Source organism: Seriola aureovittata, chromosome 24, assembly GCF_021018895.1.
Source record: "Seriola aureovittata isolate HTS-2021-v1 ecotype China chromosome 24, ASM2101889v1, whole genome shotgun sequence".
Taxonomy (NCBI): domain Eukaryota; kingdom Metazoa; phylum Chordata; class Actinopteri; order Carangiformes; family Carangidae; genus Seriola; species Seriola aureovittata.
In genome coordinates, this window is record NC_079387.1 from 7,100,204 (window position 1) to 7,126,460 (window position 26,257).

The following is a 26,257-nucleotide window of genomic DNA, read 5'->3' on the forward strand; positions in this document are numbered from 1 at the left end:
TAGAAGGACAAAGATTGATCAGACTCCTGATATTTTTCACAGTTAGAATCAACAGAAGCTGATGTGTGACTGTCAGAATAAGATGCAACAGAAAAAAACCTCCTGAATACAGACAGAAGCTAATTCAAACAAGATCTTTCTCCAATCATAATAGCTGACACTGTCTCATCTCGTTTACAAAGTCTTTGTGTCTGTGCAGCTTAGTATGCCATTGATTAACACTACAGCTCGGTCTGCATACTGCTGCCTGCATTAATTGGCTCTTTGATTAGCTGCAGCTCAGAGTCAGTGTCTGGCCTACAAGCAGAAGTGGATCGATGTGTCCTCGTGGAGACTTCATAAAATGGGAAAGCAGTGTAGGGAGAGCCGGTCCCAAAGCTGGTAGAATCTACTTCAGTTTTATCACTGTATCATGATATTACATCATGCCCCCCCCACACCCCACCCCATGTGATTCCAGGAAACGATGCCAACTAATTATGGGAGCAGGTTTCCTATGTGCAGCGTTGTGATTTCTAAGCAAAACCTCAAAGCATTCCAGTGCACTCTCATTCATTAAAAATATACATTGTAGGATGACAACAAAAATTCAAGCTATGCTCCAACACGTTCAGCTCAGAAAGAAAATAAAGAAGACTCTGATTTAACTAAAACAACCACAGGACAACAAACTAGGCTGGCCAGCAGACAATGGAGACAGAGTTAAGATGTTTCATGCCACGTCTCACAGTGCTGCCCCAAATAAATCCAAAAACATCCAAACATTGTGGCACATTCAGCCTTTCCTGTCAGAAAACATAATCCTAGTCATCATGTTCACATGCACTGTTACTACGACGACTAATGACAATAAAAGATTGTCTAAACACAAATCCATTGTGCAAGCTTGTGAATGACAGAGTGGACAAGTCGGCCTTTAATATCACTTAAAAAACAATTCGATTTGCGTGATGTCCAAACAAAGCATGACAGTCTGCTAGATTCTTACTGGGGATCTGATCACTTTGGGTTCACATTATCCTTGACGGAAAAACCACAAAAGGAATGTGTCTAGTAAACTAGATCACAGTCACCAGACTGTCCTGGAAAACCACTCTCAGTGCAGTGCTGAGGGGAAAGTTCATATCTCTAACTTGAACTTGACCTGTAAGAGCATCACAGATCATGTTGCATCGCCCAAATCTGGGTGCAACTTGATCAATATGTATTTCCTTAAGGGTGTAGATAATTATTTTGACTTTTGAGTTACTGTGAAGATAGACAGAACTATTCCAAGGAGAGATGTTCAGTATCATTCTATGCATATTTTCTATGTCTATATTATTCTAAAGTTAACATAAAGTATAGGTCGCTCACACATACCATATTGATCAGTGTCAGGGGTCAGGATGCATCAAATGGGATATTTCTTATATTAAGACTGGAATGAATGCAGTGTGTTTCCCCATTTCTGCTGGTTTACTGCAGTGAAACTTGAGGCCAGAGAAGGGAAGGAGAATACAACCTTTTCTTTATTTATCTTTTATTCCAGGAAACTTTAACCTTCCCAAAAGATGATCTTCTCTATAAAATCTCCAATGGTGTAATGAACTAGTCAACTCGTGGTTCAAACAATGCTTATCTCCCACCACCTGCTCTGTTTGATTTATGCATCCACTATTGGTATCTGCACACGGTTCTGCATCTGCAACTGGATGTTTGTTAAATAGGAGGTGATACATTCCCCAAGGAAGGACCAGAGTTTTCTCTGAGAATGGATCCCTTTGAGCAAATAGATAACGTGTGCTGAGATGTATAAAGCTGTGCATTCCGAGGCAGAGTAATGCAATATCACTAATGGTCTTATAGATTTTTTTGTTTGTTTTGGAGAGCGGTACCAAAACAGACACACACACAGACACTCACAGACACACAGACACACAGACACACACACACACACAAAGACAGACAGTCCCACAATGTCTCTCTCTAAGCTTTGGAAAAGGGCCGTGGGTGGTTTATTGATTGAACCTCTGAGGTCAGAGTGTTTACGTGTGTGTGTGTGTGTGTGTGTGTGTGTGTGTGTGTGTGTGTGTGTGTGTGTGTGTTGCAGAGTGGCCCTGTGTGTCTGAAGCTGGCAGTATTTATCTGTGCTGATGTTTGAAGAATAGAGACGAGGTGTTGGCTCGGCCTGAGGGCATAACTCCAGCTTGATAGAGAAACAGGACACGCAGAGAGGGCAAGTAGCCATGTTGGAAGCAAATGCCATTCACTTTAAGAAGCTTTGTCCCCTGGGATGCACCTCTGTGCGCCAGCAAAACTACCTGTCTGTCTGCCCGCCTGCCTGTCTGTCTAAATACTGCATTAGAAGTGACTCAGATGTTTGTTCTGCTTTGAGAACCTCCTTCATTTTTTATTAGTGAGCAACTTTCTCAAGTACCCAGACTTGCCATGGAGTGTGAGCTGAACTGAATTATTATACAGATAAATTCTGAACAACTGAAAATCCAGTGTGGTTGAGTAGTTAGCACTGTCAGCTCAAAACAAGAAGGTCCTGGGTTCAAATCTATATTCTACTTGTATCTCCATCATTTATTTTGAGAGCTCTGGTTTCTTCCCACTGTTCAAAGACTCAGATTTGTACATAAGTGTTGACTGTGAACAGCTGCCTATGTCTATGTGTTAGCTTTGAGATTGGGTGTGGGAGACTGGGTGTGCTATGCCTCACATGTGAGCTGGTATAGGGACCAGTCTCCAATGACCTGCACAGGGTAAGCAGGAATAGATCATGGATCGATGGATGAAAAGTAGTACATGTTAATATAAAAAAGAAAGACACATGTCTAAATAAAAACATGTTTTTTGCCATTTAGAACACGAGTGGTTGTAGTCTGGACATACGCCAACCCCGTCTCCTAGAAATTACATTTATATACTACTACTTTGCAACAGCAAATGTTTGATTGAATCTTCTATAAACATAATGAAGGAACTTTAAATAAATGTATCCACAAAGTCACATAACATCAATACTGAACATATTAGAAACATGTTGACTGAGCTTAGTGGTTGGTTTAATACTGAAACTGTCTAAAGTAACAGGATGCACAAGAAGGAACATGTTTACTTTAATAAAATTTAATTGAAACGTGATCTTTTGCCAACTTTAACTTCAGTGTTTTTGTTGCCTAAACCTAACCACCTGCTGTGCTTAGGATGTCTCTGCAAAAAAAGTGTTACCAGAAGACATAATTCAATTGCATATGCACATATTCCTATGGTCATTTTGATTTAGATCCAGCCGCAGCTTTCACTGTCTTTCAATTGCATCAATCATCATCATCAAAAGGTGCAATTATTGCTACTCTCCCGATTTCTGTCATTCAGAAGTTCATATGACAGGATATGATAAAAATAAAGGTCATTAAACTCATCTTAAAAATGCTTGACTATACACAATATGTACTCCCTTTGAACAACTTGAACAAACATACATAACTGAGGAGTTAAAGACACAGAGGGAAATATTTTGTATGTTCCTATGAATAACAAGTTGTGCCTTGAAGAAGCCCTAAACATCATAATTTACGATTATTAAAAATCAAACCTCAGCCCAATAGAGTTTATTAATAATTCAAAACATTAATGATCCAACTGAGACCACCATTTATTCCATTTATAATTCATCGCTGTCCTATACTGTAGTCACACTGCCATCACACTGTGTGAAGACCCCTCCCCACCTTCATACAAAATGCATGTTCTTTGATTAATGCTCCAGCTTTCACTGACTGCACTCCTCTCAGTCGTCATCTGCATCCCCAGCTAGCATCTTTTTATGGCCATAGGAGATACATAAGTTTCTATATTCACCAGGAACAAAGTGAGATGTTCCCACTTCCTGCTTAGTGTGTATGTGTACAGCATGTGTGTGCACTCACTGTCTCAGGTGATGGCAGGCCCATAAAACAGAATATTTTTCTCACTGCATAAACCATTGCATTACATTAACCTGCACTATACATATACACACACCGGGGTGAACTACGCTGCAGGGACAAGAGCAGGGGAGGTCGGAGAGCCTGACTTTCACTTATAACTTATTCATGCTTCACGCCGTCATTTGGCACACCTGGGAAAAAGTCGATTTCTCTCACAGTGGGGAGGCTCATATAAAGCAGCGGTATATGACTTTAAAATAACAACTTGCTCCTCAAATGTCTTCACATAGAATTTCCTATTACCTCCTTCTTCAAGTTTTCAAATGACAGAGTTGGACTTTATTCTGTAGCCAAGCTGCTGTATGGTATTGTCACTGCATTTCTGGGCCCACAGTATGAATCAGTGTCCCTGCTGGAGCCATTTTGGGCAGGGTTGGTGAAATTCATCCTAAAAGGTCACAAGGGTTAGGGTTCAGGTCGGGCTGTCTATTAAGGTATTTCATCTCCCTGCACATATGACTAGTTTTTATTGCAGTTGAGATTAGAGCACTTCAGATTGAATTTATTAGGAGTGCGAATACAAATACAGGTTAGGCATTGTGGAGCGGTACCACACGTTGATGCACTAACTGCAGGGTCATATATTTGAGATGATTAGTATGGAACACTTTGAAAAGCTGTGTGATATAGGACTGTAGTTCACAGGAGAATAAAGAGGACAACATAATGATCTTCCTTCCTACCATGGACTCCAAATTTATAGTTTGAATTAGATGTGCTTTTACTCTAGGCTCAAAGGAAGAGAAGTGAAGAGAATGTTTTTATGCCTCATAACACCCTTATTTCACTCAACACTAAATGGCAGATATACTGTAATCTCCTCTGTAGGAGAACTTTAATATATAATGTAGTGACGCCTGAAATAGCACATTAGCCTAAAGAAACACATATCTGTGTGAGACAGTGAACGCCTGAGAGGCAGCTGATGCTCACCAAGTGTCCATGATATTCATTGACCTATAATCAATGTGCATTTCTCTCTTGACAATAGGATGATCTGGCAGAAAATCTTCTGGCTTTGTTGGCCTTGATAGTGAGCTTTGACATTGGTTTGAGTCTCTATAAACCGTAAACTTAACTCTTATTTGAAATAAACACAATATTTTACTTTTGGCACGTTAACCAAAATGATTAACGATACAAAACCTTACATAACATCGGAGCCACTTCCATTCACTTGAAACTGTATTTATCCATTTCTTGGCCACTAGTTGATAGTATTGTCTGTCTTTCACTGTCACACACCAGGGCTTTTTCACTAACAACAGTTTCCTGCTGTGCCTAGAAACAGCACAGATGAGAGGCTATGTTAAAAGGATATTTACAAGCTGTCTGGCAAGAAGCAGACACTAAAGAACTTTGAAGATTCAGCACTGAGATTCCTGGATTAGTGACTTAGAGTTTTTTCTATGGCTTTTCTCAAAGACTTTGCTTTGCAAAAATGTTAAAGGGCTGCCAATTAAAACTGATTTATAGGCATTTGTTAACTCTAAAAAGATTATTTATCTTAGAAATTAACAGACTTGAAACTGAATAAGAAAAAAATATATAATTTCATCATAAACTCTGACTTTTATGCTAATGCTAATGTTTCTTCTCTGACTGATTGAGTCAGTTTTCAGTGGGATAATGTGTTGTTGTCGCAGTGAACCAGCTGGTGTTGGTTTGGGTTGAGGGCGACCAGCCGGGGATGCGACTCCCTTTGTGACAGTTTGAGGACACACTGGGCCCGCTGACAGCTAATGATGATGCCGCCTGACACCCGTATATGTACGTGTGTTAATGCGTGTGTGCGAGTACATCTGTGTGTATGTGAGTACATCTGTGTGTATGTGTTTAGGTTTATCAGCATCTGTGTGTGTGTCCATCCTCGTGGACTTGTGTGCATGCTTTTGGGCATGTATGTGTTTGTGTGTGTATGGGCACATTTGCATTAGCCTGGATGATGTTGCAGTGAATTCCTTTACTGTGACAGAGAATGACCTTGAGCTGTAGCTGCTGGTGAATGTGTCAGATTCCAGCAATAGATCTAGATCTGCGTGTGTGTGGTGTGCATGCATAATGTACAAAGCCACTACTGGATGCTCTTATCTTCATCTAAATCCTGAAATCTGACAAGGAATACATATTCTTTCTCCATTGTCCTGGATGATGTTGTTTTTATTGCATCCAATCTGATGTCATGCTTGACAGGAGCCAGCAGGGTAAAGATGTTCACAACTACTGTTGATTCAGAGTTTATTATTACTCACTCTGACCTCAGTTGCCTTGTGCTTCCTATTAGATATTCCCAAACAGCAGTGAATCAAAATATTTCTGTTTATCAACTGACCTGTCTTTGATTCTCTGACTCACAACGACTGAAAGCATCGTGAGCCGTGTTCCCTGTCCTGTTTTCTTAGAGAATCTCATGGCCTGTACTCCCCTGAAGCACCTCAGGGAATGTTTATGTCAGATCACACAGACAGACCTGACTGCACACACACACACACACACACACACACACACACACACACACACACACACCATCCATCATCTGTGTTTTAACTTGCTGATTCATGTGGTAAATGTGTGATTTCCAGTGATAATGACTCACAATAGTTGCAACTATTCTTAGTGGGCACATTGAAAGGGTCACTTCACCCAGACTAAAGTGAAAAAAGCTACCCTTACCCCTAGCTGCATCTGTATCCATCCAGACTGCTTCATTTTTCATCTCCCTTTCCCCTCTTGATTTTCCGACTACTCTGCATACCAAAAATACTGCAGCTACATTTTAACGTTTATCACCTCGACTTCTTTATCTCTTCCACTCCCCACCCCCCTCCCTCCACATCTCTTAATCTGTCTGTTTTGCCCCCCCCCCTTCTCTCTTAAAATCTGTTTTCAGAGCATTTTTCTGTGTATTAGTTTCTCCCTGATTCAATCATTTTATCAACTGAGGTCACTTGACAGAGACAGATAGCTCGTAGACACTACAGCAGAATCTCCATAACAAAACACTCTGAAATACTGAATACAGCCACAGAGTTCCTACTTCCTTTCTCTTCTAATCCCAAACTGAGCTTCAAAGCAGCTGCTGTGTCTCTGCTCGGCTGATACCAGCTGTACATCTTCCCCTCACTAATTGAAACCAGTCCTTTACTACCCGCATGTGAACTTGCTTTTGAAAGCCAGAGGTCAGTTTGAGGAGAAATGTGTTTGACATTTTCCCGAAGTGCCTTAGCTGTGACTATGAAGGTGCTCAAAAGGTCACAAACACATTTTTTTGGGGGGCACATGCAAGACATGGTTGCACTTAAATAAGTAAACGTATGTATGAACAGCTCTACAAAAGACCCTCCCATGAGTCATGCAATATGAATGCATATCTAACGTATGATCACTGACTGGGGAGGTTTTAAGACACTGTATATCTGAGTTGATGCATCTGGAAGATAATATGCTGATGAAGCTCATGTGTGTATGGATATTTTAATGTATATGTGTGTGCTTGCATGAAAGGATGCTGACTTGCATTGTCGGATAGCCTACAAAAAGTGTCTTTTTGCATTCATTTTACCTGGGAGGTTGACTAAGAGCCATTTAAAATATCAAAGTGTTGTGGTCACGTGTCTATGTGCACATATGTGTGGTGTAAATCCTACAAACCCCAGGCTACCCACAGCGACGGTGCCCTCTACAAAAGGTCTTGGTCATAACCCTGTCAGACTTTATCCCCCATAATGGTCTCACCCTGAGAGCAGAGACGGACTCCGCCGCATTCCACTCATTCTTGGTTGTTAAAAATAAAACCTCTCTAAACGCAAAGTAGAGGCCAGCTTTCCTAAAGTAGGAGAGTTGTCATGAGAGGGCTGGAAATGGAGGGCAACAATAGAGTCAAAGGTTTGTTTTTTCCCTTTACATTTCACAGAAACGGCAGCAGCTAACATAAAGCAAACAATAAAAACACTAGTTTAAATATATTGATTTTGTTTTCCATAGCAGAGCTTTAATTGTCACAACCTCTTTCATTTCTTGTTTGCTTGATTTCTAACAAGTGACAGGAATAATATCCTGACAAATCATGCCAAATGACTACATTAGATACACAAAATGCTCCAGGATAGTTTTTTAAGAGCACAAAACCAAGTCCTTGTAGAATACTAAAAAACTGACACAAAACAGCTCAACAATTTCTCACTGACTTTTTGGCTTAACAGCAGTACATGAAGAACTGAGGGGTTTCTTTCTATTCTTTATAATTGAGATTTCTTTTGAGTTTGCTTTGTTCAAGTTTCCCAACAGTTTTGTATGCTCTGTGTTTCCTTCTATTTTGTCCCTGGTACAGAATGTGAGTCACTGTCTCTTGCAGATCTTACATGTCCATTGCGCCTGGCAAATCAAGTCATTATGATTCTGAACTCAATACTCTCCATTTCTATTTGCACATTATCATTAGAAGCTGTGGAATACCACCAGGGGCAAGATGGGAACATATAGTTCAAGGTGAAAAACTACCACTCGACTTTGCAGCATTGTGGCAGAGGACACTTCACAAAGCCTTAGTTACTGTGTCTGCTGGGAGACTTGAATGTAAGAAGAGTCCTTGTGGGTGTGCTTTATTTAAATTTTATTAAAAATGCTGTTGCATAACCCCCCATGGCTAAATCACTGTATGTGATGCAATGACTGTACAGCATCTCTGTCAACACTTTGCATCAGTGCAATAATAGAAATTCAGTGTTCCTGCAGGTAATTAAAAACGAACCAAACTGGAATTTTTTTAAGGTGGTCCTGAGAGATCGACACACTGCAACTTGAGAAAACATGTAATTAGGTAAAAATCATTCAAATGAAAAAACCATCTCCAATATGTGCAGCACTTAGGGATACAATGCTGCACAAAATGTCTTGTAAACAAACAACACAACCAAATACAGAAATGCACTAATGTTCACTGCAGTGCTGAAAATTGATTTATGATAAGTACACAAACAAAACTTTACCAACTTATATATATGCTGTCTTATGACAACAGCAGAGTATTAGCAAGTATTTAAGATAAAAATGCAAAAAAATTATTAACTGGTACTAAAAATTGTGTAACTTAAGCAAACCGCAGCAGTGAGTCTCTTCAAACTCAGCAGGCAGCAGGAATCAGGAGTAATATCCACAGGCTAACAGGCTAACAAGCACTGAGTATACAGCCTGATTGTGGTACATGAACAAATCTGGAGAGCCCCTTCGACATGATTCAGTGTATGGGCTGCAGTTAAGTATGTACAGGATGTGTCGATGGAAGTGAGCGTGTACGTGAGCTCGTATCAGCAGCAGCCGAGTCGGGCTGAGTCAAGTATACAGGTTTGTACTGGTTAATAGTGCCAAATGGTCTCAAAACATGTTTCAGGTAGTCACTACTTGCACTGGTTAAAACTGGTTAACTTTGGCACACAGTACTCAAGTGAGTTTGTAACTCTATTTATGGTTGTCATGCTTTCAATTATATGGCGGACAGGCAGGTTTGTAACACATTAAAATAGGGCAACAATCCGACACTCACACATAGATTGATGAAATCTATGTAGAGATCAGTAAGCAAGGTTTGAAGCTGCCTAGAACTTAATCGTTAAGCTCATGACTTAGAAGCTGAGTCACTGTGTAGCAACTATTTTCTGTGATGTGTGATTCTATAAAATAAGGGAGCTGGAAAGTATACAACCTCACTGTAGAGGTATATATTTTCCTCTTTTTTGAATCATAATTCTAACTGTGTATGTGCCTATGTTTTCCCTCTTGCTGTGCTTTGGGAACACAGTAGAGTATTCGAAAAGTTTGTGGTCCTGCTGTGGCTGAGAACTGACCCAAGATGGAAACTCTTTCCTCGTCCTTTTCCAGAAGAACATTCTTTAGCAGCCGCCTCACCTCGACTGATCCCACTCCAACCACTCGAAACACACAGCCAAAATCCCCACCAGAGTACACACACACACACACCGACAGATATCCAAATCCAACCATTTTACATTATTATACTGAAGGCCTATCATATGAAAAAGCTGTTTAATGGAAAAGGCCATCACCCATAACACCTATGCTAATAGCCATGCAACACATTCTATAATTTTCTCGTATACTTTAGCTACTCGCTACTTTATCTCCATGATCACTGGAATTTGTAAATGTGTTAAATTTCAAGAAAAGTTTTGGTGTGGAAACTCTTCACTGAATCCACCAAATAACCTCCATTTGAGATCGTTGAGCCAAAGCTGTAAAAAGCACATTTTAAGGGACCTAAGAGAAATTCCAAAACACTTTATCTAATTGTAATCTCTGTCAGTGCTTGGCGTTTCAGTCGTGCATTCAGTTTTGGACTCGCTTTCTGGAACCTATCAGACCCAAACAAACAGTTTCATTTGATGCATAAAACCTAATTTTTTGGCCAAAATACTATTTCTGGCATCTCAAACAGGATGGAATTAAACCCACAACCCTTTTCAGAGTAAGAACCATGTTCTACACTAAAGGATTCATTGCCCTAAGGCAAAATGTTAGGGATTATTTGGTGTGTATAGCTACCAATGAGCAGCAAGCTCTCAAAGCTTTCACATTGCATAGACCGAGAAGATCTAACTAATGGTTTGGGCTGATAGCTTTCCATTTTTTGGTTTTATTCTGCCTTTTGTTATTTTCAATAGCCAAGACGGAGAGCACTGTTGACAGCGTATCAGACATGACAGGAGGTACAGTTTCCAATGAGACAGCTGATGAATGCTGAGGATTGTTGATCAAAGATTGCAGTTATGGCAGGACGGCGTGCCTTGTGTGGGAGGGTAAATGACTGACTTGCATCTTGGAGATTAATTTAAGCTGCTTTCCTTGTGGGCCACATAAAAAAAGGGGGTTGTTTTTATGAGTAGCGGCCAAAACAGCTGAAGTTTCAAGGTGGAGAAAGAGACAGGGAGACAGCAGGGAGACATACAAATTAAAAAAAACTACAAGGGGTGAGTTGCTGCTGAGGATGTGTCATGGATGCAAATGTGGAGACAGATAAAATGTTAATATACAGTAAATTCACAAAGAGCCTTATGACAGAGACTTTTCTGCTTTATTAGAAGTATATATTTTTATCATACTTCCTGATGTTTTCACATTTTTAATTGCTCTTGATTGTGTGTGCTGTTCACACAAACCCAACTCTTCCTCCTGTTGGTGTTGACATCTACTTACAAGTCGGAAAATTGTAATTATTCTCACTACAATATGACATCAATGTGGCTTCAGCTACTGTCAATGATCTGAACATTTCTAGCACAGATGTTTCAAATTAAAAGCCTTCCAGCAGCTAAAAGGGCATAATCCCTCCCTGTCTTTAAAGGCTTTTAATGTCAAACGTCTACATTGAGATCAAAAGAACAACAAAGTAGAAACGATTTGGATTAATTAGTGGATGAAACTTTAAAAAGAGAAACTGAGAGGAACACAGAGGTGAGTAAAACATGTCTTTGTTGTTCTCTTGATGTGAGTCATTACAGTAAGGGTAATGTCACTGGCTTGAATGGCTTTCACCCATTTGTTTTTAGTCTTCAACATTAGTGTTCCACTCAGCTAAACTAATGAATAGATAGGGAGCAAAGCGATGACAAACTGTAAACAGTGTGCAGTGATGCTGAAACTCGGCATTTACTGTTGCTGATCCCAATAATACTAAGTACTGAAGGTTCAAAAACTCCACAGGTTTTGAGTTGGACGGTGTGTAAAAACAAAGTGTTGGCACATTCTGTACCTGGAATACGGACTTCCATTTCCTGACTTAGCCCATTACTGAAAGTGAACTGTGAGGCCAGCCATGATGGTTGAGATTTAGCACTGAAACAAGAAATGTATGCTTGAATTTGTTAGTTACTCTGCTTCAGCTGGGAGGATGAGTAAATATTCATAAGACAGGAGTGTAATCTTAGCATATATTTGAGCGCTAGCCCTTATTTGTCTGATTTTCACAACACGATTATTGTGGCCAAAAGAATTCACAGAAATGATATTATTGCGGTATCTATAAAACATTTTTGAAAAATTAATTAGACTCAAATGCGAGCAGGAGGTGGCGAGAGAGTCTGTAGCCATGACTGTACAAGAGTGAATAAAATTAATAATTATATTATTACACTTAATGGATAGTGAAAAGGCAACCAGATCACATTAAGGTCTTCTTACTCAAAGCAAAATGGAACCTGGCTTTGGACACACATCCACATTCAAGTTTGCATGTAAGCAAGCATATGAGCAAAGACAAATAGACACACACACACACACACACACACACACACACACACACACATACGTATGTATGACAGATTTGACTGCAAACTCACACTTGCACACAGACAGCCCAGACTCCACCCCCACTGGTTCAGTGATTGGCCTACTTAGAGGCGGGGCAGCCCACTGGCAGATTTGAATACAGGGAAACAGAGGGGGAGGGATGGACAAAGAGGAGGAGGAGGAGGGGCGGGGAGATAGAGAGGGGGGCGGTGCACTAGTTTTCCCTGCTCTCTCTCTCTCTCTCTCTCTCTCTCTCTCTCTCTCTGTCTCTGTCTCTCTCTCTCTGTGTGCCGGGTCAGGATGGAAAGGCTTACACAGGCAGGGGAGGAAACATGTCATGAGAGGTGATGACACAGCCACAGAGACGTATCCACATCCTCACTGACTCCCAACTTCGCTGCCCGCTGCTGCTTCTACCGCTGCTGCTGCTGTTGCTGCATCCCACAGAGGAGAGAGGGAGCCAAAGATAGCCTCCATTCTCTCTCCCCACCTCTCTCTCTTCCTCTCTTTTTCACTTTGTTTGTGGATGATGGGATTTTAATCATGTGGAAGGTAAGAGGAAAAGAGGAGGAGGAGAAGGGAGCTTGTTTTGTTTTCTTATGCATATTGTAAAATGGGTCTGTCTCACTTTGTGTTCCTCTTAGTTTACTTACATCTATGAGAGTCTCTAGGGGATTCCCGCATGCTTTCACCCTCTATCTCAGCTCAGACACTATTCTCAGTGGAAATGAGGAGTGGAAGAGTTGAGTGCCAGCATTACTGGAATGATAATGATAGAGCAGTGGCTTCGGGACTCAGCCAATGAGAGTTGTGGAGCCATCTGTATGACGGTCAAGGAGAAACTTTATGTTTACAACAAGGAGTCTGTTTTTATTATATGGTCTATATAATTATGAATGAGTTGTTTATTCCTGATTGGTTTAAATGTGTCAGTCTTTGAGCTCTGAGCAAATTCTGCTTTACAAAAAGTTTAATTATATGTTCTAGTCTCATAAAATATGCGGTCAACTTTGACAAATGCAGAATTGCTTCAAGAGTAGAGTCTGTGGTGAATTTGATGGCATGTCTTTTTTTTTCTTCTTTTTTTTGGGTCTTATATTTAACAGGTTCACAGGTATTGACGCTGACATTTTTGAGTATTGACCAGAAAAACATTAAACATTAAATCGTGTGTGTGTGTGTACGTGCGCATGTGTGTGCGTGGGTGGGGTTATGCTGCGTGTGAGAGTCTGTTTTGTGTGACCCAATTTCAAAGAGCCACTGTGTGTTTTGGTGGTTGCTTGAAGCCCAAGACACATAAAGACAGGAGACAGTGCCTTGAGGGATGCTTAAAATGTATGTGTACTTGAGTGCTGGAAGTGCGTTTGAGTATGTGAGTGAGGGTGAGTCGCTTTAAAAGGTCCAGAATGTTTGGTCCTTTTTGCACTTAGGAGGGAGCAAGTTTGACAGTGTTAATTTAAGCGCTACAGGGGAGAGGACATGTCTAGCTAGATGACATTTTTTCCCAAATTTTGGTGTGTATTTGTAAATGTAACACATTCAGCTACGATACAGCCACATGCAGGTCAAGGCAGTGTACGCTCTACATGTTTTTCTTCTGTTCACGCCGGTACAACTCTGTCATCGTCTGTTTTCAGAGCCTCCCAGAGGTCAGGTTATTCAATTTCACAGAATCTCCTGTGTGCTGAGGCATGTATCTGTACATGTGTGCGCAAGTGTGCATGTGTCGCCTGTGTGCTGGAGCATGTGGGTGACAGCTGGCTGCCACAGGCTCAGTGCTACTACTGATCCTTCTCACCTGCCATGGGTCACAGGGATCAAGAAAATCCAGGGTCAGTGTTTGATCTACAAGACAATGGGAGCTCAAGGAAGGGAGGCTACTGTAACTGCAGATTATAGTGCTAGTTAAAGGAATGACTGTAACTTTGAATTAAATAGAAACATGTGTGACTTTTGTGGCAGCTTCCCTAGATTTTAATGCTGAAATTCTACATTTAGGAAGTGAACATTTTTTAAAAGACTTTAAATGTTTGTAAAAAAGTGTCAGATTTGACTTACAGTGATGGTGAAAATCATACATAGAGATCTGTTCTAAAAAAAGCGTTAACATTTTAATACTTTTGATGCATATAAGCTTGTAGCTTGCCATATCCCCCATTTGCTTTGACAAATGGAGACTAGGAAGTACAAAAACGCTTTGTCTGAAGGTTGGTTTGTAGCTGTCACGATGCCGACCAATATAGCAACAATAGTATTGTTGCTGTTTCTTTTCCTGTTTCCCTTGACACATTTCAGTGGTATTGTCAGCAGAGGCGAGTTTGAGAAAAGCATGTTAGCTCTCAGATCCTTCTGCACTCCTCCCAGCCACAACCTGAAGATTGACTGTGGGAACTGTGCTGACAAATATAGCAATGGCAGTGTTGCTATGTCTCTTCCTGGGACACGTCTGTCAGTTAGTTAAAACTTGGTAGGAGGTAAAGGTGTTCTCTTGATCTTGTTAAAAATTTAAGCAGTTACTTTCAGTGTTGTTGTATTTAATCACAAAATCTTTTCAGGAAAACTTTGTTGCCTGTTGCTGATAGCATTAGCCACCTACATTGCCCCCAAAACATCCTGTTATCTCAGCAGTGTGTGACTTAGATAATAAATGGGGAGGTATAACTCGTGAGAGTCTTATCTTTCCATAATTGGTTAATTTGATCTTCAAAGCGTCAGCAGTCGCCCACTTCAGACGCTTGAGGGCCAAACTACTAATTGCTATCTAAACATCCTTCAATAAAGGACAAAGACAGACTGGAATACTTTTCCTGCTTACATCCTCCCCTTATTTCCACTCCAGTTCAGTTCATTTTATTCACCCCAGTGCGTTCTTTAATCACCAACCGAATAAGATGAGAGTGCAACGTTGCCATGGAAACTTCAGAAATTGTGACAATGAGCAGAATCGGTTCAGTGAGACTTGGCAGCTTGTGCAGTCCTGTGGAGAGGATAAGTGGTTCCTCAAACTTTTTTTTTTTTTTTTTACAGTTGTCAGGAGCCTCTGCAGTGGGATATTTTACAAATCCTAAGTGTGGTATTACCCAAAAGTTTTAGCATTTGAACTATAAATATATCATCATAGCTTGCTACACTTCTTATAATGGAATTTCAGACATAAACACAGTGAAACACCAGATTTTGCTCCTCTCTAAAGTAAACCTCACTCCCTTTGAAATCTTTTACAGTGTTTCCATACAAAAGCAAAATAAGCAGTTCGAGTGCTGCCTGATAAACAACCTTCACAGGTGTCAGCTCAGCCACTGCTTGGTGTCAGTTATTTTTCCTCCTCAAATTGCGAGTCTGAAGATATGTCCTGGCCATTTGATATGTATCGAGGGATTTTGGATAATCTGCTGCAGACCGACAGATGTTAAAAGTCAGGTCACCTCATTTTGGAGTACTTGCCATGAGAGACAGCTCTTGAAAATCCAATATCATGTTTTTTTACCGCCCCCCCCCCCTCATTCAATGTAAACACATCACCTAAAGCCTCACTTTGCCTTGTAATGTCATCGTTCATTCTCAAAATATGCAGAGGGCTCAAAATCATGTGTAATTGTAAACACATTCCCAAGATGTCCATATGTTACGTATTATGATATACTATGTCCTCTGTGATGTAGGTCAGCAGGGTCATCTAAGGCATGCTCAGGTTAAACTGTGGTCACATGTGCAAAGAAGCAGGTTTCTTGAGAAGGTGCAGACACATAACTCCAAGCTAACTGTGTAAAAAAAAAAAATCTCCACCTGCCACCTGCCCAACCTGTTTCAAATAAAAATAATACTGTCTCAATAATTTGTTACAAATGTAACATGAAGTCATGAATTCTGGACACACGTTTAAATATTCTTGTTGCAGCAGCATATTTCACTTGTTTTAAAGATTCAAATATCAGTGAGAAAATCACTTGATGAGGAGGATATGTTTCCAGTTACACATGAATGCCCAGGAAAGTTCGCTTCAAAAGAGACAATCTGGCTCTGTCACATGACTCCCCTGCAGCTGCCCTGCATAAGCCATGCAGATGCTGCATGCTTTGGCTTTATCGCTCTAGTGCTATGTTCATACATGCATACACAAGCTAACATCAGCTCTCTGAGGCTGCCTTCATATTGAAAACATTTCATTATCCAATCAAAGTTGCAATGATAATTCAACACTTTGGGGAATAACCACTATTTAATCACTTTCATCTCCACTAGGGGATCCTAAGCACATATTTTGAGGCAACATCAATGCATTATGGAGTAACTGATAATGGAAGGAAGCATTAACTAAATGTGTCGAGCCCTTGAAGGAAATAGAGCACACATGGGTTCAACTGTGAATGTTCCATCATCCCATGACATTTCCAAGGTTTCTATTTTCTTACCACACCAATAAGATTAAAGGAACACACAAGATTAAGTGCTAAATTGGATGCCATGAGTGGGATTCCACGAAGGAGAAGGCAGAGAAGTGAGGTAGAAGTGAAGTCTAAAAGTGCATCATGCATCAGCTTTCCCTTTCTGATACAAAAACTGACAACAACTGAATTCAAACAGTGTGATGCATTATTAAAGCTACAGTGAGCATTAAGGGACTACACACAAATTATTAGGGAGGAAGAGGAGGTTGGAAAGGGGGGGGGGGGTATTGTGATATTCCTTGTTGATAAAGTTAGGGTAGTCTGAGTCTTTTGGGAAAGAAAGGAAAGCAAAAGTTTTAATTTCAGCCTTCATTTGCAATATAGTTATATTGCTCCATGATTCTTAAAAATGCAGATGACAGTTCTGTCACTGTATTCAGTTTCACTAGGTTTGTTTTTTCCCTTCTTTAGTTTTGGCATCCTCCTCCTCCATCATCACCACAATAATTTTAGTTCAGTCCCTAGAAAATTTTTTCACCTAACATCCTCGCCACTGTGTGCATTTGTGTGTGGGCATGTCTGTTATGGGTGTGAAGATCATTCACCCTGATGAAATATGTCCTTGACAACACCAGACTTGTTTTTGTCCCCTATAATCTCCAGCCCCCAAAACATCACATCTAATTTCACATGCAGCACTGTTCCCAATCTGGGTCACACAAGCAAGGTCCCAGACGGACCCCCGCCACACACACACACACACACACACACACACACACACACACACACACACACACAGACACCCACACACACACAAACAAACAACCCACAATCACAAATGTCACCCTTTATCATAATCACTAATAGCCTCGGCATCCCAGACTACAACCAGCCAATCCTGTTAGGTGTGACTGACCGCTTTAGAACATGAAAGGCTGCGATTGGTCACGGCTGGTGTGGTAGGAAGCGGATTAGAGATCAACATGACATGGCGTCTGGAATCAGATAATGACATTATGCGCGTGTGTTGACGATCCAGAGAATGCAGATTCATACTGTACAGGGAGAGGTAGGGAAGCTGAGGAGGTGGTGGAGGAGAGGAGACAAGAGGAAAAGGAGGGATGTGAAGAGATGAGAGAGATTTGGAAATCTTATTCTCTTTTGAATTTGACATCTAAAGCTCCCAGCCTTTTATCACTACCATAAAAGTGGAATTTGGACTTCTTTAGCTTGAGCTCTGGGCACGATCAAGTATACTTTTTCTTTTTCTGTCCTAATTGGACCCTACACCTGCTAGCCAGTGTGGTGTGGACGAGATGAAATGAATGAATTTCTTCCAGAACAAGCATTACAAGATTTATCACTTACTTCCTACAAGCAGTGGCCAAGACAAATATTTTACTAGGAAATGCTGTTATGCTGTAGCATAATATTTTTCCTCTGCTTCACATGGCAGGGGAGCATATCAGCACTGTTTCCGCATGGCTGCTTCTATATACTGTATGAAAGATAAATAAAATCCCTTTTTGAGAAAGCAAGAACGAAAGGAAAAAAAAAAAACAATTTGCAGAGGAAATTTACTACGACCTTGGCATGGAAAGCATGACCCTGAAAAGACAACTTGTTCTCAACGATTCTGCGAGGTCGAGGGTTAATCTGTCATAGTGCGCTATCCGCTGCTGCTGTGTAAGCAGATTACAGTTTTTGTGAATTGCAAATCTCATAAGCAGTTGAGGGTTCTTTAAAAAATTCTGCGACAGACTCGGGGTAAACACAGTGTCAAAAGGTTTAGATGTTGGAGAAACAGAAAGGGGAGTTTAACTACACATGAGCAAATTAGAAATCTTGTTGCATAATTAACAAAAATGTCCATAATTTATTTAGTTTTAATAAAAATTAGAAAAATGGAGCACTGGTTCTTTCTACCTACTGTGAAAGTAGGTGATGTAGATGATACAGGTCTGAAAATTTGACACTAAACATGTTGTTGTACTCGCAATTAGCTGTACATTTTACTGGTAAATGTACAAATATTATTTAGCAAAACATGACTAAAGACAGAACTCACGATCACCCTTGTTAAATCTGTTGTGGCTCATATTTCAATTCGACCAGACACTGATTGTTGTTCCAAAAATGTGCCATTGCCACAGCTGATAGTCAGACGTCATCATGTTTATGCTCAGCTTCAGATGCTTTGCCTTCTTTTGCCTGTTTCCAGCATTTCACAGTTTGCTATTTTCTGCCTGTGAGTTAAAGAACTGAAACAGCACAATCATACAGTAACACACACACACACACACACACACACACACACACACACACACACACGTACACACACACAGTGTATGGTGATTATGTGAGCCAGGTCAATGGGGATGACCTACTTCTCGCTTCTACTCCGCGGACTGCCACAGCCGCTCACGTCAACTCACCAAATTCGCCCCTACACCCAGCCAAATGTTGTTTCGGGGGGTGGTTAAAAAGCTTTCGGCTGCTCACTGTGATTATTTCTGAGTGATTTTGTGTCATTTTCTGGGAGTGTGCTAGAATTGCCATAGAGAAAATAAGACTTTTTCGGTTCAATTTGTTGAGCGATGCTGTAATTGAAATATTAATTTTGCTAAAACAGAAGTGAAATAAAATTCCCCTGAAGCAGGGTTTAAAGAGAAGAAAGTCAAAAGTTTTTGTGTTAAAACATTGGGACAAAAGACTGAGTAGAACCACAATTATTAGCAATTATGAACAGAACATCAGTATAATGTTCAGCTCTATGTATTATGTTGAACGCCAGGAAACATTCACATTCTTTTCCCATTTCAAAAACTATCTAAGACTCTTATATCTTTTTGTTGTTGTTTTTTTGTCCGCATTGTGGTCTTGTCGAATCGGTTTTTAGAAAATGGATAGAAAGAGCTCCTATGAAAATTTTAACAGCTTAAACTATGAGTGGAATAGAAAGCAGCAACCTCCCTGGACCCAAAGTTAATGAAAGATTTAGATGTAGAGCACAGACAAATGGGGGAGTCTGCCCAAATATAAACAGAAAGAGAGATCAAAAGTTGAACGATTTAATGGGCTTTATTAGTGTTTCTCATCGACATGCTTATTTGTTTTCCAAGGAGCCAGTGAGCATCCTTTAAAATATTAAAGTGAGGTTGGATTTTATGCTGACGTAACACTAAATAATGTTCAGTCGCAAAAGGTTATTCGCTGACATTTATGGATCAGAGACCTTATAGAAGTTTTCTTTCAATATAAAATCACCAGAAATTTGAGGGCATTGGGGCAATGGCATTTGTAACCCTGGTAATAAGAAATGTAGCATTTGACAGTAGCATCTGAGGTAGAGAAATGGAAACTGTCAGCAATAGAAACACAGGAAGATATAGGAATGTCAATCTGATTCTTATTTTGAAGGGATGAGCACCAACACACACTTAAATATACAGTATCTCTCTTATATTAGCCTATATTGTTGTCTGTTGACAAGTAGAGATGGGTGAGGCATCCTCACCACTTTATGACTGTGTGTGCTGCTATTTAGTGTGAATATTGTAAGTACGAAAAATGTGAGACCAGACTGTTTACTTTATTTGCATTGCTGGGATTTTCTTCTTTCTTCTTTTCATTTTTAATGTTACAAGCAGCTTATGTTAGAGCAGACAGATGCACCGTTTAATACATTCCTCACAGTTTTGCTCTTGTGTTTTTGATTTTGAGCAGAGAGTGAAAGTGGAATAAAAGAAACTGTGGCCATGAAAGGTTCTCATATTTTTCTATCTATTTTTTCTTCTTTGCAAAGAGCAAAGTGTCAACTATTTAAAAGGAAATGAGGAGGGAAGAAGAAATACTTGAACATTTCATACAGATTTCATATTATAAAGGCTGTATATAAACCATATGTGGCAGTATATGACTATTGGTAAGAAACATCATTTATTGCTCACATGCAGAGGCTGCACAGTGCAGGACTTTTCCACTACTCATTCAGCTTTGTATTGCCCCCCACTGAAAAGTATTGGTACTGACGTTTCAGTGGTGTCAGCACGGGAGATAAGTCTTTCACACACAGTGGCAGCTCTGACAGTCATGAGGATCACAGAGTGATGGTGGAAAAATAAACAACTTTGCCTGGATTTTATCAATTTCCTCCTCCACCAATCTCAACCCCCCCCCCACCCCACACCGTTCCTATTTCCTCTTCCATTCTTCCCCTCTACCTTTCCCCCATTTCTATGCTCCTCTCTCCTCCTCTACCTCAGATGACACACACTGTGTTCTGCTCTGTGCTCTGTCACCTCCGTGCATGGTTCAACAGTGTCACCTATGGTATGCTGAGAGGCATTTCACCCTGTCTCACCTGCCTGTCTGGGTTTGTGCGACTATGTATGTCAGGCACAGATTTCAGTTAGTGTGTGTTTGTCTTTGACAGATTGTAGTGGATTTATTTTCTTTATCCTTTAGCGCCTCCAGGTTTCCCTCCTGTAAAGCGGTTACCTGTCAGAGCTCCATCAATGTCCAACTTTTCCAGCTTTGTCAGGGACTTTTTTTGCTCTACTTTCTGTGCATCTTTAAAATGCTGTCTGCTGTTTATGTTACTTTGTGGGACAGCTGTGTGCAGGAATGCAAAAACAAGGCTGCTAATGAAGTGACATAAAGTGCTATTGCCTCCAACATATTAATAATAACTTCATTGTTGATTTTACAACTAAAATCTGTATTACGCAGCATCAAACTTAGAACCACAGCTTCTTTAACGTCTGGTGATTCTGTTTGCAATCAAATCCCTTTTTACACACAAAGTATCATTAGCATATTTACCAGCTTCTTTAACAAAAATGCTGCTAATTTCTCCACTGTGTTCCCCAGCTAAGTGATAACTGTGTTGCTGTGCTGTTTGGGGCTGAGCAGGCTGTGTAACAAAAATGTTTAGTTTTGCTAAAAACAGCTTTAGCAAAATGTTGACCAGTGGAAAAGTCCCATTAGTGCAATACTGTCAAATGCTTGTGGATTAAATGAGGTTAAATGATAACACACATGAAAATTCTCCAACTTTCAGTGTTCACCCTCCTACACAAACTTTAGTTCCTCATTTCACAACACAACTGATTATTTAGCTGCAGAGCTGCTAGTTTTTCTCCACTTCCACTTCATGCTAGACATGCTAGTCTGGGGATACAAGGCAAACTGACCAACAGGCCAAAAATAACACGATGTACTGCATTCCTAACACCTCTCCAAGTTTTACTGGACTGTCAACAAGCTTCAGTCTTCACCGACAAAATATCTCTGGAAATATAAACACCTGAGGGAGGCTCTCTGGTGCTGCAGTGTCTGTGGGAATGTGAGTGTGTATCGATGTGTATGGACATGTAGGGACTTGGAAGTGTAAATGTGAGTGTGTGTGTCTCTCTCTAAGGATTTGTTGTGTTTACAGCCCCTCCAAACACATTTAATTTCATTTGAAGTGTGGGATTGCTGAATCACCTCCATCTTCCCCACTCAGTATCTGTCCTCTACAGTAGGTCTTCCCACAGTTTCAATGGTAGGCTGTCCTTCTCTTATTTGGAAATAACAGATCAAAATAGACTCATATAACAAACAATGTTCTTTGTACGCAGTATTTTTTCTCCCATCCACTGCAGTGCTAATGAATGTTAGCAGGCCTCAAAAATTACGGACAACTAAAGTGCTTAGACTGCAGAGAGCTCAAGTGAGGATAGTTTATCTGCAGCACTTGTTTTTTGTTTTTTTTCTTTCAGAGGAAGAAAGGAAACCATGCGTTAAGATGGTTAGAGAATGAATAGGAGGGATATTCTAGTCCACTCAGACGCACACAAGCCTCAAGCTCAGTAAACAGTGACATCTGCTGAAAATACCACACTGTGGGAAGAAGAGTGGACGTCTCTCCTGCATCAGATAGTCTTCATTTTCTTTGTTGCTTTCCCTTCAATACATTCACTGAAAAAAACTGTGATATTTCATTCTTATTCTGTGTTGTATTATCTTCAGTAGATTCCATTTGTGCCAGTCTTAAATACATTTGCTTATGCAATGATTCCATTTCTCTATGGGGTTTGTTTAGGTTTTATCTAATCTTCAAGGTTTTTTCCGCAGTTACAAAATCCTCATTAGCTGCCACAAACTGACAGTTGCTTTATTTACAGCCCGTTGGCTAAATTCATAAATAAAGAAGGAGTAAAATAAAACACAACTTGCACGCAGCATTCAATTTTTAACTTTAAGTTAGAGGCTCAATTTTAACTTTTGATTACTTTATTTCCAATGTGTTTTATCAGTCAGGTTTTGACCACCATTACTAATACCTTACTAATATGCTTATCAGTCGAAATCTTAAAATTAATATTATCCAGAAATATTAACAAAAAACTCCCCTTCAGCTTCCAGTTAACATCCACGGCTGTTTTCACCTGGAAACTGTTTCATCTTACAGGTTACAGGGAGACTGAAGTCACCTGTGTCAAAGTGGAGAGACACTTTTCTCAAAAGCGTTTAGATGTGTTTCTACTGCACACACAAAGTATTCAAACATGATAATAGACACAGGTAACTGTCCTCTTTTAACCTAGAGACACAGACAGCATTCAGGGTTGGATGGAAATCAGTTACTGTGCAGGGGGACGTGTGCACTAATTACCACCTGACTACAGCTGTGGCTGCAGCTGCCACTGCTGCACCCGCCATCAAAACCACACCCACACTGCCACATTATGCTGAGTGTTAAAAACTGTCATTAAAACGATTCTACTCCAACCCCCAAAATAAGTTCCTCACTACCACTGGTTTTATTTTCATTCATTTTCAGTGACACTGCAAATCCATTACAGAGAGTGTTAGTGCAGAGTTACTTAAATGGAATTTGTTATACAACTGTAGGCATGGACCTCTAGTGATTTTATACATCATGAGTCAGCGTCAGTTGGAAAATGAAATGTATTACCTTCCTCTGGTGATGCACTAATTGCCGAACGAATAGACACAGAGAGTAGTGATGGTGTGTGTGTGTGTGTGTGTGTGTGTAACTGGGTGTGTGTTTGGTTTTTCTATAGACAATAAACCAAACACACTATGACTCTCTTGAATCTTCATATCAAGTTTGGCACTGTTCATTGTGAGTGAGTTGTTGATGGTTCTTTTGTGGTGTGTTTCTTTCTGTTCTACACATAATTATTCCATCATGTCACCAGTTATCGGATTGTCATCCTGGTTCGACTGTTATTCTGACAAGGCCAATAAGAAGAGGGTCTGCATCTCCTGTCTGCTGCAGCACAGTCACACCCTCCCTTTATTATTTAATATTCTCTTCTATCAGCAGCTTTGTCTGAGGAGAATATAAATGCCACATGCATCTGTGGACACAAGTGGAAGTTTCACAGCCAGACTATTGTCAGATCTAAATGTCTGCTGATGAAGCATACTGAACTGCTTCTGTTTGTGTACTCTATAAAGATATCCGTTTTCCTCCATTCTCTGTTTCGACACACACCAAAAAAATCCAGCACTTAACACTGGCATTCTTTAAGTCCACTCAGTGGTCTGCTCCACTGAGATATAAGCCCTCCCAAGAAAGCAGTGAGGAGTAAGCCGTTTCACACCATTTAATCACAAATCCCTGTGCTTTCTTTTCCCCTTTTCTCTCTCCCTTTCTCTGCTTTCCTCCATCTCTCTCTCTGTCTCTGGCCTACAGACAGCTGAGCGGCTCTTCTGGATTTCGCTGACACTGCGCCTGGTCCCGCCTGGCCTTTTCTGAGCAGGATGGACACTCTGGAGTCAGAGCTGACCTGCCCAATCTGCCTGGAGCTCTTTGAAGACCCACTTCTGCTCCCCTGTGCCCACAGCCTTTGCTTCGGCTGCGCCCACCGCATCCTTGTCTCCCACTGCACCACCAACGAATCTATTCAGAGCATCAGCGCCTTTCAGTGCCCCACCTGTAGATATGTCATTTCTCTGAGTCCAGAGCGTGGATTAGAAGGACTTAAGAGAAACGTGACCTTGCAGAACATTATCGATAGAGTTCAGCGGGCCTCATCTTCAGCTGGGCTCCCTCTACCACTGCCGCTGCCTGCGCCCCACAGTGGGCCCAACTCTCCCAGCGAGGAAGGGAGCAACCGGTTGGCGCTGGTCCCTGTTAGCGCCGCCATGTCTAGCCCAGGCACACCTCCTGAACCGGTCCAGTGCCAGTTCTGTGAGCAGGACCCCCCACAGGATGCTGTCAAGACATGCGTGACATGCGAGGTGTCTTACTGCGAGGAATGCCTTAGAGCGACACACCCTAACAAGAAGCCGTTTACCGGCCACCGGCTCATTGAGCCCATGCCTGACTCCCACCTTAGAGGGCTCCAGTGTCTGGAGCACGACGAGGAGAAGGTAAACATGTACTGTGTCACTGATGATCAGCTGATCTGCTCGCTGTGCAAACTGGTTGGAAGGCACAGGGACCACCAGGTGGCAGCACTGAGTGACCGCTATGAAAAACTCAGGGTAAGCACACAAGTTGTTTTTGGTTGGGTGATTGGGTGATTTCACATAAATTTTGCAAATATGCCCAGTTTCTTTTCATGGTGCTCTCATTAAAACCCGATGCCATTTTTAACAGATTAATTTTAATGACAGATAAGGTTGTAGATTAGTCCCATTCCTTATCTAACTCATAATGAATTTTAAACTTTAATTTTATTCCGCTCTGCAGTATGAAATTTCCTAATATCCTTACCCAGGTATCTAACTCGATTATCAAATGAGATGTTATCACCTCACACTGACTTATTATCTCTCCTGAATAATTAAGCAATTAGCATAATCACTGCACCATGCCAGTGTGCCAGGAGGGTATTCAGATTCATGCACACACACTGAATATGGGGAGTGTCATTAGTGACGAGGCATGGTGTCTTCAATGAGGTTGCAGGTTAACAAGCGACAATTGCCTGCTGGGTGTAGGTGTGCTTAATTGAGCATGGCTATTAGAGTACGCTGGTAATGGCCATAGAGGCAGTATATATGTGTGTGTTACACCAGAGCACACACAAGGAGGAAAATGTCCACCAGATGCTGCTAATAATCTCCTAATCTGTCCTCTAATAATATAAAACTCTTCTTAAAGCGCTACTCCACTGATTTAGCTTTGTCCTTTGATAAAGTTGGATGAACTTGTGAGACGGATACCTCCAGTTTGTTACGCAGACTTATTATGATCTCCATGTCCAAGCTGAAATGACCTCGATGACATCATCAGGGTTATTTTCCCAAACCTGACATACGACTGTTTTCAAAGCTGCCCGTGACAAGTAAATTGACCTTAATGTATAAAAGTGGTGGAGTTTCCAAAGTTTGAATGATTTGCAGACAGAAAAATGGTGTGCAGCACTTTTGATTGGCATTTAATTGTTTCAATCATTTTTAAGCAACAACGCAAAACAAAAGGAGTAATTTCAGTAAATGTGTGGATTTTCTCTGTTTCACACTGTATCCCTGTAAATTGAATTCAGGTTTTGGAGTTCAGTTGGTTACACAAAATAGGTACGACTTGACCTTTTGAGTCAGAACAAATTCTTGCCTGTTGAT

The 26,257-nt window shown here is 40.7% G+C and overlaps 1 protein-coding gene across 3 annotated transcripts in view; it reads left to right on the forward strand.

Annotated features, from left to right (window-relative positions):
- Nucleotides 1–26,257, forward strand: part of LOC130165547 (E3 ubiquitin-protein ligase Midline-1-like) — a 56,049-nt gene that overhangs the window by 4,325 nt on the left and 25,467 nt on the right. For 2 of the 3 annotated variants that reach the window (XM_056370893.1, XM_056370895.1), the window contains exons 1-2: nt 12,569–12,833; nt 24,381–25,174. In XM_056370893.1, coding sequence (XP_056226868.1) covers nt 24,449–25,174 — 726 coding nt within the window. In that variant the 5' untranslated portion in view covers nt 12,569–12,833; nt 24,381–24,448. Of the gene's footprint in view, nt 1–12,568; nt 12,834–24,380; nt 25,175–26,257 lie in introns of those variants that run through there. The other variant, XM_056370894.1, reaches the window with a different exon arrangement.